This window comes from Schistocerca gregaria, chromosome X, assembly GCF_023897955.1.
Source record: "Schistocerca gregaria isolate iqSchGreg1 chromosome X, iqSchGreg1.2, whole genome shotgun sequence".
Lineage (NCBI taxonomy): Eukaryota > Metazoa > Arthropoda > Insecta > Orthoptera > Acrididae > Schistocerca > Schistocerca gregaria.
Genome location: NC_064931.1, coordinates 830,093,499 through 830,112,406, shown reverse-complemented (window position 1 = coordinate 830,112,406; position 18,908 = coordinate 830,093,499). Strand labels below are relative to the sequence as shown.

Sequence of the window (18,908 nt, the reverse complement as noted above, 5' to 3'; positions counted from 1 at the left end):
TGAGTGTCCTCATCTTAGATTAAAATCATTAACATCTGTCGGTAGTCATCCTGTCTCAAACCACATACCACACCTGGCCATGTCCCGATCTGGTATGGGCTGCAAGACAGTCAAGTTCACACTTCACCAGATGACTGGGGGGTTGTTTTGAACTGATACACCCACAGTATTAATGTGTAAGTGCAGCTATTTTCTCATCCATAATGCTATTCTGTTGGTCTCCAACTTTTCCTCAGTTCCAAAAATGCTACTTGCATGGCATCTATGATTGTCAGACTGTAGCTATTTCATCTAAGAAATACTGCAAAATTTATAACTATGCATCTGCTTTAAAAATAATTCTAAAAATCTGTTAAGAAATCTCATTCTGTTGACTTTTACATTAAGAATATTGTTATTTCTCTTTTCATGAACTGCAATCTACAATCCTTCCAGCAAGTCAAGCTTTCGTCCTTTCTTTTTTTATGTGCAGGATTTCTTAGCCCTCTCCAATTCCCTTAAGAGGATTACCTGCTTCATATGCATTGTTTTCAACAACTGATTTGTTGTAGTTATTTAGTCTGAATGTATGTTTAAGTTCCTTGTACCTGATTGGAAATCTTCACGTCTATCCAGTATACTTTGAATCAATGGATGTGCAACATATTTTATAATCATCTGATCTCTCAAACTTGTTTCCCTTTATACCATCATCATGCTACAAGCTATATCAAGCCACATTGTTTATCTGGTACACAATTTTGATACTATGCTGGTTAAAAATATTCACAATCTTTTACAAGACTGTTCAACAGTATGGCATAGTGACTACATTCATTCCTTCTTTGTTAAGTTTATTATTTCTATTCTTATTACTCTCACACTAATCTTTCTTAAAGAATATCTATTTGGTATACATTATAAACTGCTATCTTATTAATCATGTTTAGTACTGTCTCTTTATTCTTCCTTCTCATTGGCACATGAACTACCACGAGTACTAAGGTATGGAAAGCAGACTCTTTATAAGCTTGTGAATGGTATGAGTCACTGGGAATTATAGCATCAGTCATTACTGGTTTCCTGTGGACAATGAATGCTTATTTATTGCCCTGCTGTTTAATGTTCCAATAAACATTCAAATTTGACCAAGCCATTACAGGTAGAATGATTCTTATAACATAATGTAGGTATAAATTGTCACTTGTTGATGGTTCTGAGAATGATATAGATAAAAAATAATGATGCTCACAGATAAATCTGAGTTTATCATGGAGCATGAAACAACAGAAATTTACAATTACTTGATTTGAACATTAAAAGACAGGGCAATAAGCACACATTTACTGTCTACAAGAAACCAATGACAACTGACACTGTCATTCATAATGCTTCAACACATCATTGCCATCTAGCAAGTTTTTTCACATTCGTCAAAGGTAGTTGGAAAAGTGGACAATGTGCATGTAATCCATGCCTTAGAAAATGGCAACAGACTTTCACCCTTCATAGTGCACAATGTGTTACACTGCCTCACTGTTTTTCCAGAACTGGGGATGCAAACCTGTCCTGCAGTTACATTTGGAAGATATGCCAATCTTCTCAGGGGTTGGTTGGGGAGGTGCGAATTGACCAATCTCATCTTGTTCTACACTCTTCTGCACACACCCGTCACACTGCCAGAACACTTCATCTCACATGAGCAGCAATTTCCAAGGTGGATGCATCGCATTATCTCATGCCAATAATGTGATCTCTTTCAGACTCACTGATTTGACAGTATGCTTCACTCATCCATCTTTGAGACATCCTGCATGTCTGCTCAAGTCACACTGATCCATTACCTTCGATTTATAGCGAAAGCAAGAGCCACAGTCACCACCAATAGGTGGTGTGATGTCACAATATCAATGTTGACCGTGAACCCACAGGCCGATATGGTTCAAATACTAATCATTTCTGCAAAACATACCAACGTACAAGTCCTGTGAATATGAATATCCTATCTCTAGTTGTTCAGGGTGTTCTTTTTTTCTGAACAAGAGTGTAATAACAGAAAGAATAAACTTAAAAAAGAAGACATAAAAATGATCACTATACAATACTATGGAACAGCCTTGCAAAAGATCATAAATATTTTAAAACCTGATGGTGTCAAAATTGGTTTCCAGGCAAATAATCTAGCTAACTATAGCCCAAAGCATGATGTCATAAAAAGAGAAACAAGTATGAAAGACAATGACGTTATAAAATACGCTGCACGTCCTATGATGCAAAGTATACTGGACAGACGGGAAGAACATTTTTGATTTGACATAGAAGCAGATCATCCCCTTAAGGATGTAGAAAATGACTTAGAACTCCCGCACATAGAAAAGTAAGGATGAAAAACCAACTTGATGGAAGGAATGTTGATTGCCATTCAAGAAAAGAAACATAATAATATTCTTAGTATGCAAGCAAAAGACAACAGAACAAAGTATCTTAATGGATCTTTAGAATTATTTTGAAGCAGATGCATGATAATAAATGTGCATTACTTCTTTGACAAAATAGATGCAGCAGGGCCAGCCACAGCATGAAAGAGCAGAACATTATGTTGATAAACAGATAGGATTCTGTTTTCTGTTCATTATAAAGCACTCTGCACAAAATTTGTGATCACAGAGCACATGTAAAAACTGGTGGTATGAATAGTAAACTTTCTGAAGTTGCTAGGATTATTCCACTGTCAGTTGCAACAGTTTTTGGTAGAACTGAAAAACAAGTATGGAAATTTTGTATATTAATGCAGAGTATGTTGGTTAAGTCAAGGGGCATGCCTGGAATGATTCTTTTTAAAATTTAAACCCCACTATTGTTTAGTTTAGGAAGAAAAAATGAAAGCAGGAATAATAATTAGAACATCTGGAATTGATTGCAAATCCTCATATTTTAAGTGCACTTGGCTGCACACTGCCCACAGTAAGATACTGCAAGGTGGAAATGCCCACAGTAAGACACTGCAAGGTGAGAATCAACTTATTTCTGATTTGATGGGATACATTTAAAAAGAAAATTGCACTGTGGAAGGAACAAATTTTGACCAACTCATTCCACTTCCCTATGCTCACTGACATTTATAAAAAAAACACCAGATATGGATAATCCATCGGGGCCTTGAAAGGATCACAAGGACAGTTTTCCAAATGTTTTGTAGATACACACTTTTCTAAATATTTTGCAGATACTGCCAATCTTAGAGCTGTTTCTGAGGCTGTTTGGAATTTTAGTTGAAAGTGCCCCTGTCTAAGTGCATAGGTAAGTGATGATCTACAATGTAATTTCCATTTTAAAGATAGTTTTAAGTCGTACAAGATATGTAAATTGTTTTCCACTGGTAAAGTTTCCATGTCTCCACAATGAGATTGAAAATGTGATACAATATTGCAATGAATATATGCATGTGAAAGACCTTTTTTAAATTATGAAGCTAAAGAAGTAATGATTATGTGGCAACCTGAGTTGGAAAATCTGTGAAATTATCTGTGCCTGTCTCTATGCCAACAATTTGAACCAGATAAAAATTATAGTATGACTTCAAAACAACAAAGATAATTAAATAATACTGAAAATTTGTTTCATTTGTGATCTATGTTTCTGGAAAATATGAAATATGAAACCAAGTCATATGCAGTGCACCTGCACTGCCAACTAAATATGGCACTCACACAATTTCCTACCTCTTCCCTCCATTCCCGCTCACATAGTGTGATGTGTTGGGGAGGAAGTGTGCAGCCAAGTACAGAACTATGGCACGTGAGCTAGGGCATAGCTTGTGGGCCAAATTCTTAGCTGCTCCTGACGATTGTAGACAACATGCAAAAGTCCTTTTTGAAAATGAGGGAAAGTAGGAGACCAATAGAATAACATTATGATTGATCCAGTTCCTGCACTTACACCATAATATCATGGGCATGTCAGTTCACAAAAACCGTTGGACATTTGGAGAAGTATCAACTTGACACTCTTGAAGCCCACAACATATCTGGAGAATATGACCTGGTGCGATATACTGTGTGAGATGGGATGACTCAGCGACTTTAATGTAAGATTAGGACCCATAGTCCACTGTGTTTTTATTCTGTTTTATTGTTTGACTGCCATAAATGTGTCAGTAGACATTTTGGTCTTTTAACATCTTGAGCTAAGTTTTGACATTCTGATGTTGAAAGAATTGTCTGATGTTGAATGCATTGTTGAGTGTGTGTAATACAGAAAATGGTAGACTGCCGTTGATTATTACTGTTGATATAAAGCAACTGCTACCTCATATAATTACTACTGTTAATATATAACAACCGTTGCCTCACATGCTTAAAATGGATAATATTAAACTGTATTGAATGCCTTGGTTTCAGCAGCAATAAGACATATCATGAAATATCACCCTTACATGGTGGTGGTGGTGGTTAGTGTTTAACGTCCCGTCGACAACGAGGTCATTACAGACGGAGCACAAGCTCGGGTTAGGGAAGGATTGGGAAGGAAATCGGCCGTGCCCTTTCAAAGGAACCATCCCGGCATTTGCCGGAAACGACTTAGGGAAATCACGGAAAACCAAAATCAGGATGGCCGGAGACGGGATTGAACCATCGTCCTCCCGAATGCGAGTCCAGTGTGCTAACCACTGCGCCACCTCGCTCGGTCCTTACACGGTATAATATGCTGTACAATACACTGAGCAAGTGTCAACATTTTTAAAACTTTGCAGTCTTCCTAAGCATATTGTGAAAACCATCAATTCCAATTCATATGTTCAATATTATTGCACAAACTCATTACTGTGCAACAGGCATTGAGTGTGAGAGAGATCCTTTGGGTCTTTATAATCTTCAGTAATTCAGGTTCTTCTCTTTGTTCATTTGCACTGTTTGGTACTGCAGTGATGACTGGGATATTACCAGCACTGTGAAGTTTCTCCAATGAAAGTCTCAAAAGGAAATTAGCATGCTTGTGTTTGCATCAGTTTTAAGTGTATTACTGCAATGTATTCCTGAAGCTTAAATGCCCATCTTGCCAACATCCTGAAGGATTCTTCACATTTGTCACCCAGTGAAAGATTGGTGATTGGTCACTGAAGTGTCTACCATGCAAATAGGATCAAACTTACTGATCACACAATAATTCTTCTGCTCAGAGTACTCTGGAAGCATATACAATCACTCTTTAGGTGCCTTCCTGGATTTGCACTACAACTGCAGCTACTCTATAACCACTAGCATGACTGTGCAGCTCCATCTTGGCATCATCGTCAAAATGTGCCAAGGCTGAGAAAGAGTTCCCCACAATCATACAGAAAAATCATCCTCATTCCTCACTGCAAGGATATTTGGTGATTCTCTTGCGGTAGTTGTGATTCAGAACTTAAATTTTTTATGAAGCAACTGTAGTGGCAGCAGGAAATCTCTCACATCATGAATGTGCTGAGGAGCTAGAATATCTGTTATGGCTCTTACTTTCTGTGAATCAGGACAGACTATATTTCCATTAACTAAAATCCCAAAGATTTTTAATTCTTGGGCAATGAAGAGCCACTTTCTCTGATTGAGACAAAGACCTGCATCATGTGAAACATTCAGCACAGTAGTCACACAGCTTATATGCACTTCAGATGCTTTGGAGAAAACTTTAGTGTCATCCAGGCACAACAGAAACATTGTCCATTTAAGATGCTGAAGTTTCCAAAAGTGGCAGGAGAACTACAAAGGAAAAATGGTACAATTTTAACCTCATGGTGGCTATCACATGTTCTGAAAACAATATTTTTATGGTCAGCCTCCTCAGCATTGATTTGTGAGTAACCTGTCTGTACATCCATAATGTTGAACTACTTTGCTGTTTTCAGATGGTTCAAGGTGTCATCAATTTCTGGCCATGAATGAACCTTCTTTATGGTTATTTTGTTCATCCACTAGTAATAGGTGCAGACACAGCTTGTGCCATCTTTCGTCTTCACCAGGGCACAATGAAAGACCATGGTCCTTCTAACGGCTAAACAATATAATCTCACAGCTTATCCTCCAGTTTCATCTGAATTATCCATTGCAGAATTGCAGATACCTTAGATGAACAGTGACTAATGAAGAGATGATCCATAGTGTTGATATGGTGTTATGTATTGGGTCATTTTGTCTGCCTTGCTTCCACTCCAGAGTTGAATACAACCAAAAATTGATACACAATAGCCAACACTCAGTAACATTGTTAGTCAGTAACAACAAGACCCTACTGGTAGCTGAACAAGAGGTTCCTTCAGTGAGTATTTGAAAAAAGTAATTACCATGATTCTCCATTGATGGCACTACTGGACTAGTTTTGCTGCCCCTCTCCACTGTCTCTTAGAAATGAGCTGTTGATTGGTGACTCTGACCAAGAATCCCCTTATCTGTTAGTCATGGTTAATACTGTTGGTGGCATATATATTTCTTTTTGGGTAGGCTGAGCATTCTGTTGCACTTGATTAGAGCATCTATTTAACTGAGCATTCAGACTGTAGACTTGAATTCATCTCATTGATGATTGTGGGAAAAGTGTGTTTTCAATTGTAGACAATAGCCCAGAACAATTAATTCATTTCCAGCTTTTCTCAACTGTCAAATTTTTGTCCCTTTACCCAAGAAGTTTAGTGTAGCCCAACACTTTGAGCAACATGCATGCCTGTTTAGTGCCAGTGAGTAAGTGCTTCTTATAACAGATTACTCAAACAGCTTCATTGTTCTGAAATTATGTTCCTCCACAGACTGTGGCTGTTTTTGATACCTGCAAAGAGTCCCATCTGAGGACAACATTGTGGCTGTATTTCAGTAAAAGTCAAACACAAAGGGTTGTGATCTGTCATTGATCGTTATTCCCACAACAAAAGTATTTGGCAGTGGTATTTATTTTCCACTTGCAGCTTTCAGTACAATGGAATTTGGATGTCAGGACATAAATCCTCTTCAGTTTTACAATAAGTAACTGATATCACAGAAAGAGGTGCCCCACAATTAACAACCGTAATTATAGATTGGACGCATCACTCGAGGTGGAAGGCCAATGCGGAGACTGGTCACCTAGCCTTGCCCGTTCACCCTGTGAATGGTCAGGTGGCTGCTCCTTCAGCAGGGTCCAAGCAGGTACATGGGGAAGGAGGGAGTCAGGTTTACTGGTTATTGGGAGCTCCAATTTTAGGTGCAATATGGACCCCCTTTGGCAGACAGCATTCAGGGCTGGGAAGAAAGCCAGTGTGCGCTCAGTATGTCTGCCACGGGGCCTCACCTGAGATGTGGAGGCAGCCTTCCCTGTGGCTATCAAGCATGCAGTGTGCAGTCATCTGCAAGTAGTGGCTCACATCAGCACCAATGATGCCTATCGCATGGATTCTCAGGCAATCTTCATTTCCTACTGGTGGCTGGCAGAGATGGTGATGACTGCTGGCCTTGCATGCAAGGTGCAAGCAGAGCTTTGCAATTTGCAACATCATTCCCAGAGTTGATCATGGTACTCTGGTTTGGAGCTGAGTGGACAGTCTCAACCAAAGTCTTTGTTGACTATGTCAGTCTTGGCTGCAGATTTCTAGTCTTGCATAATCGTGTGGGGATTTGTAGGACTCCCCTTGATAGGTCAGGGGGTGCACTCCACAAAGGAACAGCTACTTGGGTAGCAGGGTACTTATGGAGGGCACACAAGAGTTTCTTAGGCTAGGCAGTAGTTTGAGGTGCTCTAATGAAGTCTCACCAGCCAGTTCCCAGCAAGGAAAGTCAAACAGCATTCAGAATAAAGACACTTTGACTGTCACAATTTTATCAGTAAACTTCCAAAGTATACATGATAAAGTTCCCAAATTTACTGCCCTTCAGGAAAGTTCTTGCACTCAAATTATTCTTCAGACAGAGAGCAGGCTGGAACCTGAGATGGAAAGCTCTGAGATATTCAACAAGTTGTAGAATGTCTATCGTAAAGACAGATAAGAGGCCATAGGAGGGGGAGCATTCATTGCAGTTGACAAAAATATAGTCTTTATTGAGGTTGAAGTTGAGTGTGATAGTGAAGTCATGTGGCCACATATAACAGGTGTAGATGAAACTAAGTTAATTGTTGGATGTTTTTACCAGCCACCCAATTCCACTGTGACAGTACTAGAGTCATTCAATGAGATTCTACGGTCAATAGTGCGTAATTTTCATATCATGCAGTACTAGTTGGAGGCGACTGTAACCTACTGAGTATAGACTGGAATGTCTCTGAATTCATTGTGTGGGGGTGCAGACAGACACTCTTGCGAAATACTTTTGAACACCTTTTCTGAAAAGTGTCTTCAGCAGCTAGCTCAACAGTTCACACAATGGAAATACCTCAGACTTCATAGCTACAAATAGGCTGGAACTTATTGACAATGTCAGTATAGAAACAGGAATAAGCCATCATGATATCATTATAGAAACTATGATTATGAAAGTTAATGAATCAGTCAAGAATCCTAAGAGAGTGTTTCTGCTAGACAGAGCAGATAAGCAGTTATTAACAACTCATTTAGACAGTGAATTGACATTACTTAGTTCCAGTATGATGGATGTAGAGGAATTATGGGCAAAGTTCAAGCAGATTGTAAATGGTGGTGTCAAGAGTTACATGCCTAGTAGTGAATAAAGGGTGGAAAAGGTCCACCATTGTTTAATAACAAAATTCTGTGGATGCTGAGGAAGCAGAGGCTGTTGCACTCTAGATTCAAAAGGGGATGCACAAATGATGACAAGCAAAGGTTAGTAGAGACTCATGTGCCTGTGAAAAGATGTATGCATGATGCATACAACAACTACCACCAGCACACCTTAGCAAAAGATCTGGCAGAGAACCCGAGAAAATTCTGGTTGTACATAAAATCACTAAGCAGATCTAAGGCTTCCATTCAGTCCTTTGTTGACCAGTGTAGTGTGGCAGATAGCAAAATGAAAGGCAAAGTTTTAAATTTCATGATCAAGAAATCATTCACACAGGAAAATGGCACAAACATACCATCATTTGAAAACATTCCTGTATGGATATCATAGAAATAGGCATACCTGGCATAGAGAAAGAACTGAAAGATTTGAAAACAAATAAATCACAAAGTCTAGATGGAATCCCAGTTTGATTTTACAATGACTATTCTATGGTATTGGCCTCTTACCTAGCTTGTATTTACCTTGAGTCCCTCACCCAGCACAAGGTCTCAAGTCACTTGAAAAAAGAGCAGGTGACTCCAATATATAAGAAAGGAAAAAGAACAAACCCACAAAATTACATACCAATATCCCTAATTTCTGTTTGCTGCAGAATCTCTGAACATATTCTCAGTTTGAATATAGTAAACTTTCTTGAGACTGAGAAAATTATGTCCATGAATCAGCATGGTTTTAGAAAGTATCATTTATGTGAAACTCAGCTTACCCTTTTCTCACATGATATACCGAGAACCACAGATGAAGAGCAACAGGCAGAGTCCATATACCTAGGTTTCTGGAAAGCATTTGACACGATGCCTCATTTCAGGCTGTTAATGAAGGTATGAGAATGTGGAATTAGTTCACAGATATGTGATTTGCTAGAAGACTTCTTAAGTAATAGAACGCATCATCTTGTCCTCAACAGCAAGTGTTCATCAGAGACGAGGGTATCATCAGGAGTAACACAGGGGAGTGTGATAGGACCACTGTTGTTCTTTATATACATAAATGATCTGGTGGATGGGTTGGCAGCAATCTGTAGTTGCTTGCTGATGATGTCATGGTGTACGGTAAGGTACCAAAGTTGAGTGACTGTAGGAAGATATAAGATGACAGACAAAATTTCCAGTTGGTGTGATGAATGGCAGCTAGCACTAAATGTGGTAAAATGTAAGTTAATGCAGATTATTAGGAACAACAAACCTGTAACAGGGTTTATATGCAGACAAAGAAAAAAAATTCCCAGACGTTTCCCGGATTTCCCAGTTAAAGATACACATTCTCCGGGGTGAAAACACACTTTTTCCATGTTAAGTGACAGTATATTTTCCCTGGGAACTGCAAAATCCTTTGAATGGTTATGGTTTCATACATGGGGGTAGAATTTCCCGGCACTTTAGAAAACGAAACTTAGGGAAAAAGAACTGCTTTGGAAATATCTATGTTGTGCAGCAACATGTACGTTGCGTATTTTCGTATTATGAAATTATACATTGGAATTCCACCAAACACTAAATGTTACTTTCTGAATCATTGAAATCAAGATTGTGATGCACTTTTGTAAGCCAGTCATAGCTCAAGTTACATGATATCGAGAGCCGATGACAGTGGATATTCAGAGCATAGCACACATGATGTAGTCAGCTAACAGCACCATCACTGTTAAGTAACACAAACAGGGAAAGTTAATAGTTTAAATTAATACACATAGTGTTGTTACAAGAAAAGCAAAGCTTTCACATATAAAATTGGACTCTAAGGTTAATAAGCTGCAAGAGAAGCTAAGCTGTTGCACATAATGTTGATCTTTTTTTCTGCATGTTACACTTTAAGATATATCACACAAATGTGCCAGTAAAATTTTTAATGATGACATAAACGTCTGATCTTCAGGGTTTGAAATTCTTCAAGATGGGTCATCATCAAAGAGTTGATTTTTAAATGAGGGTCAAATGCTGTTTGATTTAAGAAATTCTTGGTACATTCTTGCACACAGTTCAACTTAAGTAAAAGTATATTTACTTTGAAAGTAATGCTTTTCAAACCACCATTCCCAATATTTTCCCGCAACCTGTTAGAAATAGGTTCCTTTCAGCAGTTGCCAGAGAGCACCAGATAACAGGCAACTCCACACTTGTGCAGCTACCATGTTGTAGGAAGCCTGTATGTACGTACGTGTACAACATTGAAAGATCATACATTATGTTATAAAAGAAACAAGACATCAGAGGATACTGCAAGAGCAACAGAATTTTGTGAACCATACTAAAATGTGCAAATTTAAAGTGCATACTTAAAGTGCACATTCATATGTCCAGATTCCCAATGAAGTAGACCTCGAGCTGATATTAAGCTTTTCAGTGTGGTTTACGAGATGTAAATTTTCTTGAAGCACCAGTACTGTATTATATCATGTTTGGTTCTTTATTGTGGCATAATGCCATAAATGCAGCAAAAAGTTGAAACTACCCCGTACTGCGGAATTAAACATTTCGTTTTCAAATTTCTTTAGCAAACAGACAAAAATAACTTCCTGTTCTGCAAGGTGATTAATGCTTGACTGTCAGAAAGGTGGAAATAAAATAAAATCTGAAACTAATAACATAATTTAGCCTACTGTAATTATGTGAATGTATTTTAATTCACTTGATAGCTTCCAGCCACAGATATCTGTTTTGTTCTCATTTGACGTGAGAGTAAACGAAGGGGAAACAGCAAAATCACTAAATGTAAACATGGGTCACGTGGAGACTACCCACTATAACTCAGACTGCTCTGTGCATCAGCCCTAAATCTATGATATTTGTTAACTGGATCAATACTAAAATAATCAAATTTTCAAAAATATGTTCATCTTGTAGCGTACGTCTTTCTGAAAAGTCTTCGAGGAAATGTAAGACATGTTATTTGGTCTTAAGTGTGCCAAAGTGCAGTGCCACGCCTCTTCATACAGCATTCTTCTATAATGCATCACTGTATTTCAGTCTGTTAAATTTAAATGTGTATATTTAGTAATGGATGTCATCAAACCTACACAGGACAGTGGAAATTGAAATGTCCTGTGGTGCCTCTCCTGCTCCCAGTCGGCCTGTTTGGCAGCCTGCCCCTCTTAAAAAAAATCTCACAATTAATAGCAGATGGGATTATTTGTAATTGGGAGAACAAGAACTCTTCAGAAAATCTGCACTCTTTATTGCCTATTAGCTAATAACTTGCTGTTTTGTGTGACATAAAATTAAATATAGGATACATAAAACAAGCAAGAAAGTACACATTTCTTCAATCCTTAGCTCCTAGCTTTTTTTTCTCTCTAATCTTGCTCCAGCTTTAGATGGCATTCTTTCCTTCCTGCAAAAGAATCTATTACCTCATCAAAGTTTGTCAAATGTTTTGCTACACGAAAAATTGAAATGTCGTTATCTAATACTGAAAAGGCTGTTAATACAAATAATACCCAAGACTGGTGTGGATTCTTATCTGATTATGTCTATTTTGTCACTGTCTGCTAGATAAAACAAAATAGGCCTTTCTAATATTGCAACAATTTTGTAGCACACACACCAAATAAACGAGACTATTTTGGCACAAATAGTCATTTTTATAACAAGACAAAATATAATTCACGAAGTACCAATATCAAATGCCTGTAAGGCCTACTACAAGCAAACAGCTTTATCTTAGGAAATAGTTTCACATTTCATTCATAGACACCAGCTTCTCAAGCACGAGATTGAAAAGCAGTATCATGAAATTTTTATATAAATTTGGAATCGTTTTATTCTTCCATAATTTGTGTGATATCCCTGTTTTTTCTCCTGTATCATTCTAACAATCACACTTGTCATCAAGAATTCTGCAGATATTCCTGCCATTGTCAAAATTTGTTCTCCATTTAATTTCACAAACCCTGCCAGAATCACAGGTTTAGTTATCCCGCAATTATTCTCCGGTTAGGCATTGTTACATATTTGTACAACACGTTTTCCACATTACTTCCAGAATAGAACTTAAGTGGCTGGTAGCTAGGGACTGTGCAACTGGTCCTTACTACTGTAGCAATCTGGCCAAAAATTTTCTGTCAAAATTTCATTTTCTTGGATACACCGAGAAGATAATACGTAATCTTCCTCACCTGTTAGTCATTTATTTCCACTCTGGTAGTCTGAATATGGATTTTGCTAGTAATTATAACAATTCTGAACATTTGTAAACCCAATCAACCACATAATCAGACAGTGATTGGCGTTCATCCATTCAGCTTTACTCCGCTCAGCTCGTATAGCCCCGTCCCCTTTTGTTTGCAGGAAGTTTATTTCTAGATGTGACGAGGAATCTACTGACAGAGACATCACATACACTATGCATGCATTCAAAAATCAACTTATGAATCATTTAGAAATCAATTTAAAATGTGCTAAAAAATGTTCAAAAACCTACAGGGATGCGTTTCAAAATCATATGATTAATTGATAGACCAATGTGCGCTGGATGCTAGGCACTTTGTGAAACAGGATTTTTTCCTACAAGAATATGAATATGGCACCTCCTCTTCCCAGTAGCATCTAACTGCTTGCTGCGACTGCTTACACAGCCAACAGTAACCAGCCAAATTCCTGTAGCCAGAAGCAGAAAAATCTACTGCTCAAATGTGACTCAACTGCACATGCACATGAGCCCACTCATAACTGCTAAAACAACTCTAATGTAAACAGTTGTGACGTCATGCTCATTGGAGGCAATTTGTTGTTATAAAGCATTGCATAGTCTTCCTAAAGCCTTTGATACATTTTGCTGTTGGCAGACACTTGCATCAGCACTATCTGTCATTGTATATGGCACCTTTCCTTTGTAATTTAAGTTATTTTCATTTTTTTCTCTCGTTTATGTTTCATTGTTGAAGTATTATTCTGCAGTATGGGGATACAGTAATATCCTTCGGTAGAGTATCGGTTCTTATCAGTCAACATTACAAAAATTTAACTGAAAACTAAAACAACGAAAAATTCCCTGAATTCTAAAAAATTCCCAGGTTATTCCCTGTTTTCTCCCGGATGAAAAAATTCCCAGGGTTTTCCCAGATATCCCAGTTGTCCCGGGTTGTATACACCTTGTGTAATGTTTGGATACAGTATTACTAGTCCCCTGATTGACACTGTCAAGTCATTTAAGTATGTGGGTGTAACATTGTTAGTCTATACGAGATACAATGAGCATGTGAAAACTGTAGTAGGGAAGGCAAATGGTTGACTTCAGTTTATTGGGAGAATTTTAGGAGAGTGGTTCATCTGGAAAGGAGACCACATCTAAGACACTGGTGCAACCTATTCTTTAGAACTGCTTGAGTGTTTGTGATCTATACCAGGGGAGATTGAAGGAAGATACTGAAGCAATTAAGAGGCAGGTTGTAGATTTGTTACCGATAGGTTCAAACAATATGTATGTGTTACAAAGATGCTTCAGGAACTCAAATGGGAAGTCCTGGGGATGGGGGTAGGAGATGTTCATTTCAAGAAACGCTATTGAGAAAACGTAAAGAATTGGGATTTGAAGCTAGCTGCTGAACAATTGTGTTGTTGCCAACATACATCATGCGTAAAGATGACAAAGATAAGATACAAGAAATTAGGTCTCATATGGAGGCATACAGACAGTAATTTTTTCCTTGCTCTGTTTGCAAGTAGAACAGCAGAGCAAATGATGAGTAGTTGTATATGATACCCTCTGCCACACACTGTACGGTGTTTTGCAAAGTATCTATTTAGATGTAGATACATATAGGTGTATACATCAGAAACATTGTAGACATGATTTCCTGACATCCTGTCAACTGTCATCCATGGGAGACTTCCATCTGCTGTGGCCTCACCTCTGTATATGGTCACACTTTTTGTGATTTTCCATATTTCAGTGGCTGGGCAAAATGCTGAAACCTTCATACAGTATTGGGTATTGACTGCAATGCACTGGGGAATGACCTTATTGATAGGATAGATTTACAAATGCTGATGATAATAAGAAAATTTGGTTCTTATGGAAACATTTTCTTTAAAGAAATATTAGTAGTTAATTATACATGCAAATCAGGTGAAGGTGAAATTTTTACTATGAGCAAATAACTGTTTCTTTCTAAATTACTATAGTTCATTAGATGTCCCTCAATCTCCTCTTTTCAACAAATGTTTTATTTTTTTTTTCAAAAACTTCACGTTTCAGAACTTATTCATAGTCAAAATTTTCATGTTCTAGGATGTTACAATCTTAAATTGTGACTATCTCCAAAATTCAAAACCATAGTTTCACAGCCCTGATTCCAGAAATGCCTGCTTTCATCAAAATAACTGGTTAACAGAAAGTTTCTCTTTCTCAAGATCTTTCTAGTGAGCTTCAGAAATCCCCTTTTTGTTAATACTGCTCCCTCACAAAATAGCACTGCTGGTTTGAAAACTTCCTAATTATTCATATATTAATGAAAAAATCTGTCCTATTTTCTTCAGAGACATAATACTGGCAGATGAGCTGGTTGTAACATTGTCGTTGTGAACCCTGGATGTTGTCTGGCAGTTGCAACACAAGTCTTAAGAGTTTCTAGCTATATTCTCAAGGTTGGTTTGCCTTGAAAATGTTATCGATGAACATACTCTTAAATTAATAATACCAGCTTCTCTTGGCTGGACAGATCTTCTACACTGCTACTCCTGTCTATCTGGTATCAACATTAACAACTGTCATAAACCTTCACATCTCTTCTCTGGTTGCCACATTAGTGATGCAATGTCATGATGGTCTTCCATGACTGCCATCAGTATGACACAGAGAATTCCATCAACCTTCTTTTAGTGTCTTCTTTTCTGGTCCAGTGTGTCAATTTGCTGATGATATTGTCATGTAGTAACCACACTCAAATCCAAAATCCAAAAGCTGGGTCATCAGTTAAATACAACACTTAGCACTGAAAGCCTGCTTTTTAGAACACCAACATACAACGAAAACAGACACAATCACCTGGGTGCAGAAAACAGTTATTTGTACAAACACTGAATTTGCCAAAAGCTAGTACTTATACAACCATCAAATATTGCAGATATACAAACATTACACACATAAAATATGAAGAGCACCTTCCAGAAATGATAAATATGAAATAGCTGGTGGTCAGGTTCAAACTGTTGACACACATCACATCAGGAAGTGATACTAACATCTACATCACACTAATGGCGCCAGAGCTTGTAGCAATATTAAAAAAATAATATTAAATAATACACCTATAACAATATTTTGAAAATATCACTTAGATGAAATCATGTGAAAATGTTTATGATATTTAGTGGAAGAACAGGAAGACACACACTCCTAGACTGAAATGTTACTGTGCTACTGTGAAACACTGAAACTTAGGTAGTTTACAACTGAAGATGGCACTTACACAAAGATTCTTTAATAATACATGATTTTTGTGTTATAGAACATAGTCAATCTGATGTGATGTACTATTGCTCTTTTTGAGAGCTTTCCACAGTGTAAATTAATGGGATGCTTGTGGGAAAAGTCACACTCACCTTGAAGTTCACACTATATTCTAAACCAGGTTTTGAAACAAAGTCACAGTGAATCTCTGCTTTTTCATTTGCTTTTGTTACAACAGTTGTCAGCTCATAACCATAAGACTTCTTTGCTACATCCACTGTAAATGAAACCGTTTCCCCTTTGGTAGGAGAACTCAGTCTCGAGACAATCTGAAATTTAGAGTGATAGTAATGAATATAATGTCTTACAGATACAAGTGTATAAATTACATGAGAATTTGAAGTAACTAGAATGAAGAAACTGCTTTAGAACCTATCACTAGCAACATCATATTACCTCTACCAGCAGCAGCATCATCATCAACAACAGCAACAACAAAATTATACAGCTACCTTCTCTCAGATGTGATGCTCACTTTCCATTCATAAACTTTTTTTTAATTGAATTTATACTCTTGCCCACATTTTGATTGTCACATTACTTTTCCCATTTTACTTCTCTACACAAATATTTATACACTTATTTTTCAGTCTTGGTATTGTCTGGACTTGTTATATGCTCAGACTGCTGAATTATCCCACTACATATAAAATGAGCAAGAGGTATTGTAATATTATTTCTTTCCCCAGTTGACTCCATAGTAGACTCTGCCTTTAAAAACTCTCCCTTAAACAAAGGCATTAAAATTTACAACAGCCTGCGACCAGAAATTTAAAAACAGTAAGTCCCGAACTGTATTTAATAAAAAATTAAAATCATTCCTTCTTGATCATTGTTTCTACAATGCAAGTGCATTTCTGCTCCACATGGGTGGAAAGAAACATGGAACAAATTGCAGCAAAGAATTTCATAAAAAGTAAAACATTAATGCAAGGATGCACCAAAATCTTGCATCTATCTCATCTGCTACTAAGCAAATTAAGTGCAGAAAGAATATCCAACCAGGTAATGTTGTGTATATGTGTGAGAGGAATACAGCACTAAAATACAAATGTGTAACTGAGTATGTAATTTGTGTGTTCATAACTTCTCAGAAAATATGTATGTAAACTCACGTTTGTGTAAACTATCGGCATATTACTGCATGCCAGCAAATTATCTTAATGTCCAACATCAAATGTATGTTTGTGCATCACCATGTGCATGTCATGTACAGTATTGATTAGAGGACAATAAATAAATAAACAAGTTCATAATTTTAACCATCTTGGAATTAGAATCAGTCATTTTCATGAACTTATAATTGTGCTGCTAGGATTCTGCTGTGGTATCTTTTTTTAAGTAAATGTTTCTAGCTTATAAATAAAAACTGACATGAAGTATGTATGAAGCACTGTTCACTGTTTGCTCTTTGATATTTTGCCATGGTGCAGAAGTATTCTCACTTCAGTTCAGAAATTTACTGCTTATTCGAATATTACTACAACCCTCTTAGAGTGATATGTAAAGCTATTTGAAGATCTATGTCAATAAATAATCTCAACCAAATGTGTACATCATGTTGAAAACCAGAGTTGAGGTAGAGTTTTCAGTGAGAGAAGCACTGAATAAACCTGCACACTGGGTGACTTGTTGCTGTTTTCTCACTCTGTCTCTGTCTCTTTTCACATACATTGCAATTCTTTCTATCCCCCTCACTAACTTTTTACTGATTAATAAAAAATTAATTCTTAATATTTATCATGCTTTCATTCATTTATCACTTCTTATTTCATTTCAAGTAATGTGAGGCCTGGTGGTCTTGTGGTAAAGCACATGCCTGGAAACTGAGAGGTTGTGGGGGTCAAATCTTGTGTGGACCATGGATTTTTCAGTCTTAGTTTTAACACAGTCTTCACCTCTCAATGATGTGAGGAGTCACCAAAAACAACACGTGGTTTGGAGTCCATGTTAAACTAAAAATACCCTTTTCCTGCTTGTATAACTGAGGTAGTTGAGGGACAATCAAGTCACCGAAGTAACGACCAATAGAAACACTTGCAAGAGGCAATTAAGCCACATGAAATTATTACTATTATTATTAATTCAATTAATCATAAATCAAGCATCTCTGAAACTCATACTAATGCAGAATATGGAAGTCCCATAGGCCAGAGCACATTTAAATTTCATGTCCTTTATTTATTGGTCTTGTCACAAAATGGTTACCTATTTCAAAGAAAATTGTTATGGAAATAGTGTTTTAAGCATCAAACCAGTTGTAAGACTGGTTACTTGAAGAAAATACAGTGTCTATCTATGAATGGATGTAGGTTCTAACCTTGTTGTAACTGGTAGTGATTCATTAGCTTATATCCAGATGCTGAATACTGACTCAACAGATCACAACATTTCTTATAAAGCCAAATCTTTTACAACAATGTAAGTAATAAATATTCTACACAGAATGCAGAAATGTATGTGTAACACAATCAGTAATTAGAGCTACCTAAAAGTACTATATTATTCTTGTAGTTGCAAAGTACTTGCTATGTAATAATTGTGGAATCCAAGGGAAAACTGTTTATAGCACACTTTAAAAATTAGAATTCCTGAGCTGTTACTACAGTTGATAGCTTACGCAGAAGTCTTCCCAATTTATATACCAAAAATAACTTAACCAGATAATACCAGTCATTTTTGTGCTGTGGGGTCAAGTTCTGAATGTTGGTTAATGTAACCTGTTTCACATGACAA

General features: G+C 37.1%; 1 protein-coding gene across 1 annotated transcript in view; it reads right to left on the bottom strand.

Moving 5' to 3' along the window:
* LOC126299332 (uncharacterized) overlaps nt 1-18,908 on the bottom strand; it is a 793,355-nt gene that overhangs the window by 317,998 nt on the left and 456,449 nt on the right. Inside the window, exon 40 of the mRNA XM_049991162.1 lies at nt 16,265-16,441. Within this exon, the coding sequence (XP_049847119.1) occupies nt 16,265-16,441 (177 nt within the window). The remainder of the gene's footprint in view (nt 1-16,264; nt 16,442-18,908) is intronic.